This window comes from Dipodomys merriami, unplaced genomic scaffold, assembly GCF_024711535.1.
Source record: "Dipodomys merriami isolate MVZ:Mamm:240054 unplaced genomic scaffold, mDipMer1.0.p SCAF_4, whole genome shotgun sequence".
Classification (NCBI taxonomy): Eukaryota; Metazoa; Chordata; class Mammalia; order Rodentia; family Heteromyidae; genus Dipodomys; species Dipodomys merriami.
Window position 1 is genome coordinate 64,990,557 of NW_027205603.1, and position 7,883 is coordinate 64,998,439.

General features: G+C 45.2%; 1 protein-coding gene across 6 annotated transcripts in view; it reads right to left on the bottom strand.

The window, feature by feature from the left end:
- Positions 1–7,215, bottom strand: part of Snx31 (sorting nexin 31) — a 42,888-nt gene extending 35,673 nt beyond the window's left edge. For 5 of the 6 annotated variants that reach the window (XM_069991826.1, XM_069991825.1, XM_069991824.1 and 2 more), the window contains exons 1-2: positions 7,122–7,215; positions 6,965–7,039 (exon numbers count right to left, since the gene is read on the bottom strand). In XM_069991826.1, coding sequence (XP_069847927.1) covers positions 6,965–7,039; positions 7,122–7,187 — 141 coding nt within the window. In that variant the 5' untranslated portion in view covers positions 7,188–7,215. Of the gene's footprint in view, positions 1–4,219; positions 4,283–6,964; positions 7,040–7,121 lie in introns of those variants that run through there. The other variant, XM_069991827.1, reaches the window with a different exon arrangement.
- Positions 7,216–7,883: the final 668 nt, after the last annotated feature.

The following is a 7,883-nucleotide window of genomic DNA, read 5'->3' on the forward strand; positions in this document are numbered from 1 at the left end:
ATAAGAGTCTCACTGACTTTCCTGCCCAGGCTGGCCTTGAACCGCAATCCTCATATCTAAGCCTCCTGACTAGCTAACTAGGATTACAGGCGTGAGCCACAGGTACCGGGCATACCTTGTTTTATAAAATAGATTTTCACACTAACTTTGTCTGGGCTGGTATTAAACCCTGGCTTTGTCATCTCTGCCTCCTGAGTAGCTGGATCTTTTTATTCTTTTTCATATAATTATCAGAAAATTTAAATTAGATATAGGAGTCATATGATATTCCTATTGGACAGTGGCAGAGAAATCCAGTAAGACTAACTACTATCCCAGTAAAGACAATAGTCAGGCATTTTTCTCCCGGGTTAGTCTTATTGCAAGACCATGGTGGTAATTCTTTCTATGGAAAATTCACAAAATTAGGAACTAAAAGAGTCTTCTGTATTCTAGCCCCATACTCTCAGTGGCAGCTTGAAGGTGAGATGGTATCTATCTCTTCAAAACAACACAAAGGAGCTGGATGTAGGTGGCTCACACCTGTACTCATAGCTACTCAGGAATCTGAGATCTGAGGATCACTGTTCAAAGCCAGACAGGACAGGAAAGTCTGTGATGCTCTTATCTCTACTAAACTACCATCAACAACAATAATAATAAAAAGCCAGAAGTAGAGCTGTGGTTCAAGTTGGTTCAAGTGGTACAGTGTTAGCATTGAGCAAAAAAAAGCTTAAGAACAGTGCCCGGGCCCAAGTTGAAGCCCTAGGACTGGCTCACATAAGCACACACACGTTTTGCGTGCACACACACACAAACCCACAAAGGACGCCAGTCAGAAGAAACCCAGTCACGTTTTAACACAGCACCTTTAAAGGTGCTGAAACTATTATTACCAGAATCTTTGGCTAAAAACAAAATGAAAACATATCTAAGCAAAATGAGGTTGAAAACAGACAAGATTTAAAACTTAATTACCTGCTCCAGAATTACAGTGCATAGATATGCAAATATTTATCTTACATAGTTCTTAACTTCAAAAGATAGAGAATCTGACCACTTCTCTCGACCATAGCACTATATACAAACTAAATCATGAGCAGATGCCCATTTTCCAGATTATTGAGTTAACCGTCTAAAAGGTCTCTCTCTGTTCTATCCTTGACCTCCCTTCATCTATTTCTATACAGCATCTAAGGTAGAATTTCCAAAATGTAAGTCACACCATTGCACTCCTGGCTCAAATTCTTCCACAGTTTCCCATCTCACACAAGTAAAAGCCAAAACCATCCCAGTGGTCTTGAACTGTATCATTCAATATGGTGGCCATTAGCCATCTGTGAGCAAATTTAAATCTAAACTAGCTAAAATGAGATTTTCTTCATGTAAAATTCAATTCTTCAGTTGCAATAGTCACAAGTGCTCAGCAGCCATGGAAGGTGGCTAGTTCTTACTGAGTTGGAAAACAGGTCTAGAATTACTTCCATATGCATAGAAGTTTCTACTGGAAAAGTATTGGTTTAACATCTAGAAAAATTATTAACTATATAAGTATGGACAAATATAACTCCTTGATGCTTATATTTAGATATTTGATTGTAGAGAATTTTACTTTGAGGCCAACATTTACTTTGTGATTTAATTTTTTATTTTTATTATTTAAATATTTAATTCAAAGTATCATAGTCACTTTGGAAGACAGTTTCTTATATAGCTAAATCTACTCTTATTGAATAATTGAACAATCACTCTTTTAAGTATTTATTAGACTGATTTGAAAACTATGGCCACACAAGAACCCACATGTGAACATTTAAAGTGGTTTTATTATAACCTCCAAACAGAAAGCCACAAAGATGTCCTTCCATCCATGCAATGATAGACATCCTTATAATGGGATACTACTTATAAAAAATACTATTTTGGGCTGGTGAGCTGTTGGCTCATGCCTATAATCCTAGCTACTCAGGAGGCTGAGATCTGAGGATCAGGGTTCAAAGCCAGCTGGGGCAGGAAAGTATGTGAGACTCTTATCTCCAATAAACTACCAGAAAACCAGAAGGGATGCTGTGGCTCAAGTGGTAGAATGCTAGCCTTGAGCAAAAGAAACCCAGGGACAGTGCCCAGGCTCTGAGTTCAAGACCCAGGACTGGCAAAAAAAAAAAAAAATATATATATATATATATATATATATATATATATATATATATATATATAATTTATAAAAATGCCTGGAGCTGGGAACTGAAGGCTCCTGCCTACAATCCTAGCTACTCAGCAGGCTGAGATCTGAGGATTGTGGTTCAAAGCCAGTCCAAGCAGGAAAATCTATGGGACTCTTAACTCCAATCAATCACAGAAAAAAGCTGGAAATGGGTCTATGGCTCAAGTGCTAGCCTTGAGCAAAAGGAGCTCAGATATAGCGCCCAGGACCAGAATTCAAGCCCCAGGACCAGAAAAAAAAAAAAAAAAAAAAGCCTGGATAAAACTTAAATGCATATTGTAAACAAAAAAAAAAAAAAACAGTCTGGAAAAGCTATACACTGCATGATTTCATTTATATGACATCCTAGGGAAAAGGCAAACAGAGACTGTGAAACAAAAAAACAAGTAGTTAACACTAGGGTTTGGGATCAGACAGTACTGAATAGAAATGTATAGAAATGTTTTAGGGTAATAAAGCTGTTTTATGTGATGCTATAATTGTGGACACATGAAATGACTTGGCTAGCCCAACAGGCACAATCTCTCATCTAACCCCACTATAGCATTATAGCTACAACTATGCTACTCTTAAACTCAAATGTTCCTACTGAGCTAAAGACTGTCAAAAGGTACCCTAATTGGAGTTCCCTTCCGGACAAGGCAAGGCTAATTCCATTCTGGTCTCTGCTAATTGCATTCAACAGAAGCAGAACTATGTCTTCTTTGCAGGCAGTTCTTCTTTCTTTTTTTTTTTTTTTTTTGTCGGCTGTGGGGTTTGAACTCTGGACTTGGGCGCTGTCCCTCAGCTCTTCAGCTCAAGGTGAGCACTCTATCGCTTGAGCCACAGTGTCACTTCCAGTTTTCTAATGGTTTATTGGAGAGAAGAGTCTCACGGACTTTCCTGCCCAGGCTGGCTTGAACCACAATCCTCAGATCTCAGCCTCCTGAGTAGCTAGGATTACAGGCAGGAGCCACTGGCGCTCGGCTCAAGCAGTTATTCTTGATTTACTGATTAAGTGATCCTTAAAAGGCCAGGGGCTTCCTTGGCATGTGTTCGTGAATGTCACAGATGTTCTCCAATAGATTTTAACAGTAGCAGCCTTGAGATAGCAAAGCTAGCCATCTACAGGAGAGCATGGTGAGGAGCCCCATCTTGGAGGCCAAGAGCTGAGGAAAGTCAACACACATTAAGGCCCATCACAGGGCATAAGGCCTCCCAGCAGGTTTCACAGTGTGAGATGACTCCACAAAGAATCATTCACTTCCCTTCTCAAATGTGGCTAAAGTTCAACAATACCAACAAAGACCTTTTTTATGAATCTCAACACAAAATATAGCAGTTGAAACTCTACAGCAAATTTTCTGATTCTATAGCTCAGCTCAATCTCTCTGTCAAAGGAAAATACAAGTCTTCTGTGCTTTCATTAGGTGTTTTGTTTGCTTGAAGCATTCTCCCCCGCTCCCCCCCCCTCCCTCAGAGACTACATTGAGATACTTTGTTGTTGTTGTGTCAGTCCTGGGGCTTGAACTAAAGGCCTGGGCACTGTCTCTGAGCCTCTTTTGCTCAAGCTAGCACTCTACCACTTGCACTACAACTCCACTTTCAGCTTTTTGGTAGTTTATTGGAGATAAGAGTCTCCTGGTCTTCCTGCTTGAGCTAGCTTTGAACCATGATCCTGAGATCTCAGCCTCTTGAGTAGCTAGGATTACAGGTGTGAGCCACTGGCTTCATCTAGTGATACCTTTTAATCCTCTACCCTGACATCCATTGTGAAACTGTGTCTCTTAATGTGAAAAGATCATACTGGGAAACATCATCCCTGCCTCACCTCACTCACAGCACTGATACCTGGTGGTGGCAACTTGGGACAAGTGGAGTTATAAATGGAGTCCTTTCTGCCTTCTCTATTTCCAACCTTGACTCATTCTTCCCACTTCCCCAAGTTCTCTTTTAGCCAAAAGAGGAGCCACAGCTCAAAGTGCTCTGGGTTGTGGTATCTAAACACAAAGTGTCGCAGAAATCAGACAGAGGTACCTTATGCAACCAATGGGGACTTCCTGGTGAGCCCAAAACCAAGTCTTCCAAGGAGAGGAGGTGAACAAGGCATGGATAATGAGTAGTCCAGCCTGACAGGAATAGAAGATGAATGGAGAAAGAGAAAGAGATCAAAGTCAGGGCTGGTTGTGCACATCTGCAATCTGGAAGCTGAGGCAGAAGGAATGCAAGAATATGAAGTCAGCTTGGGTTACATTACCAAAACCTTGTTTACGGAAAAAAAATAAAGGGAGAGATTAGATTAGCCCAGTGTGGGATGGAACAGGAGAAGCAACACCGAGCAGGGAGGCACACCAAAGCGGTATAATGAGCCTGCACAGATCCCAGCCCCTGCCCCTGCTACAGTGTCCTTTCTAAGCTTGACTGGCCCCAAGTTATCCTCATTGTCATATCTGATGCTGGCAGAGTACAAAAAGTAGCACCCAGTTCAGCATCACTTACACAGGATGCCTCCTCCTTAACACTGGAACAGAATGAGCTGCTATCTTTGCAGATTCTTTACATCATTTAAGGAGGATAGTGCAGGCAAAGACAGAGGCATAAATCAAAGTGTTTTTATTCATCCGAAGGCACAGAGAGATGAGCCAGCCAGTTTATGTGGCAGAGGGATGAGCAGCACTGTACCAGCCCTAAGAGAGCTTCACCCAAGGACAGAGCTGCAGGTGATGATCTCAGAGAGCACAGGTGGCCTCACGGATACACACCCATCTCTTCCTCAGGTTCAGTCATTCATGGATTAGCTCTTTACCTACCCTGGCTAAGTGGACTAAGACCACCTCATTTGGGTAGGAAGTCCTTAATCAAACATATAGCTAGCTACCAAACCAGGTGCCCGTGATGGCTCAAGCCTATGATCAGCCACTCAGAAGGCTGGGATCTGAGGATTGAGATTTGAAGCCAACACAGGCAGACAAATCCATGACTCATCTCCACTGAATCAGCAAAAAGCCAGAAGTACAGCTATGGCTCAAGTGGTAGAGTGCCAGCCTTGAGCAAAAAAGCTAGACAAGAGTGCAAGGTTCTGAGTTCAAGCCCTAGTACAAGCACAAAAATAACTAAATAAATAGGTATCGACTATACAAAATATAAATCCAATCCTCATAGCCAAAATTCACACAGCTAAAATTGTAATTTTCACTTTTTTAAGGAAATAGACTTATACTTACCACATGTACGCATAGAGATGGGGACCCTTCTATTGCTTTCTTTTCATTTCGTTTAGCATTAAGTCATTAAGAATTTGACCTAGGTGGGGCTGGGAAGGTGGCTCAGTGGTAGAGTACTTGCCTTGCATGCATGAGGCCCTGGTTCGATTCCTCAGCACCACATAAGCAAAAAGAAAAAAGCCGGAAAGTGGTGCTGTGGCTCAAGTGGTAGAGTGCTAGCCTTGAGCTGAAGAGCTGAGGGACAGCACCCAGGCCCAGAGTTCAGGCCCCACGACCGGACCCCCCCCAAAAAAAGATTTTGACCTAGGTTCCAGTGGCTCATACCTGTAATCCTAGCTACTCAGGAGGCTGAGATCTGAGGTTCATGATTCTTAGCCAGTCCCAGCAGGAAAGTCTGTAAGACTCTCAACTCCAGTTAAGCAGCAAAAAGCCAGACGTGGTGCTGTGGCTCAAGGGGTAGTTGGAGTGTCAACCTTGAGCAAAAAAGCTAAAGGACCGGCTCCTAGATTCTGGGTTCAAGCCCCAGTACTGGCAAGAAAAAAAATCACAACATACCCATTTTCTTGTTAACACCAAAGATTTTCATCCCCTGAAAATAGACCTTTCCAGTGTATTGTGATGGAAGAGCAAGATCTATCACTGTGATGTTTTCAAGAGTAGAAAAATCAAAGTAAGCAATCCACCAAGAGAAGCAGGCTAAATGAAACAGGTGCACTTATGACTCTCTAGCAACCCAAGACTGAAAGCTTCCCTCAGCCCCTCCCAAATGTATGCTGATAGTTGTTGTCTCTGAGCAAGCTGTTTCTTGTTTTTGTTTTTTAACTTCAGATAAGTGCTCTTTAAAGTCTAAAATAAATAATGGAGAAAACCCAACTACTGTACTTGTAAAAGTGTGTGGAAAACATGAACATTTCCAAAGTGCCATTTACTTCTCTAACACATTTTGAAGACTTGACAGGTCCTACTGAAATGAACAATAAAATCCATTAAATCCATTTGCCTCCCAGAGAAAAGTGAGAAACTACAATGAAAAATGGACTCCCAACGTGAAAAGCCTTGTGTGTCCTTGGTTACTTGTTCACCCGAACCTGAAACAAAAATACTGACGTCTTTTTAAAAGTGAGTGGACTTACAAACTCTTGGGGAGGGGGAGGGGGGAAGATTAGACAGTCATGTGCAACCTTCCGAACGCTGCACCCTGGTCTCTACTTGATTTATTCATTCTGAAGGAGGACACCGTCCTGGGAAACCCTGGGACCCCACCCAAGACCCAGCACCCCGAGCTGATTGGAATTGGTCAGTGTCCAAGGGCTGGAGTGGGGTTGGCAGAATCACTGGGATTCTTCCTCATCTCACACCTGTGGACGGTTGATGCAGATGTGTCCATCTACCTGTAAGCAATTCCTAATTAATCCTCCCCGCAACCTCGTCCCACGAATCAGGAGCCTGAAGTCGCCCAAAGCCGGGTGTCCCGAGAAAGCCACATTCCCGGAGGCCTCGGGGCACCCGCTGGAGCAGCGGCCTCGGGTGGGGGGTGCGCCCGCCTCGGCCGGCTCACCTGCTCGTTCCAGCGGTGCAGCTGGCTGTAGCGCACCCGGCAGAAGAGGAACCCGTCCAGGTACACGGAATACAGCTGCAAGCACACGGACATCCCGTCCCGGTTAGCGGGGCGCGGAACACAGGCCCCCTCCCTACCCGGCCGCCCCCCAGCGCACCACGTAGCGGCCCCCCAGCCCGTCGGGCCGCTGCTGGGACACCGGGATGCAGAAATGCATCTTCATGGTGCGGACGGCGAATCAATCCGAGCGGCGCTGGAACCCCGACCTGCCTCCGGGCGCGCGGGGCGCAGCTCTGGGCCAGCCCGGGTCGGCGCAGCGGGCATGCCTCGCCTACGGGGCGGGGCCCGAACCCGCCGCTGTCCGCGAGGGCCGCCCACCACGAGCCGCCTCCTCCGCCCCGCCCCTCCACCCCTGACCCACAACCAGCCCACCAACCCCAGGTCACGTGTAATCGGTGCCGACCTAATCAGTGTCAGGAGAAGGGGAGGGAGAGGAGTGAGGGGGAAAGGTAGGGGAGAAGGGGAGGGCGGGGAGGGCGAGAGGGAGACAGAGGGGGAGAGTGGGGACGGGGGGAAGGGGGAGAGGAAGCGGGGGGCGGGGGAGAAGGAGCCACTTTGAGCGGGGGAGAAGGAGCCACTTTCCCACCGGAGGTTGGTCCCCACTCCCCTCCCTGTGCCAGGCCTGCCTACAATCTCAGCATTCAGGAGGATCATGGCTTTGAGGCCAGCCTGGGCTATATAGTGTGTGACTTGTATGAAAGAAAAAACAAAATAAAAAGACATTCACACAAAATAATATTTATTAAAGAGATGCTTGAAGACACAGACTAAGTCCTGCCCACTCATTAGGTATTGAAGCAAGCAGCAGGGCACCATCGCCTTCTTTTGATCCTGTGCAGTTTCTTAGAGGGCTTGGTCG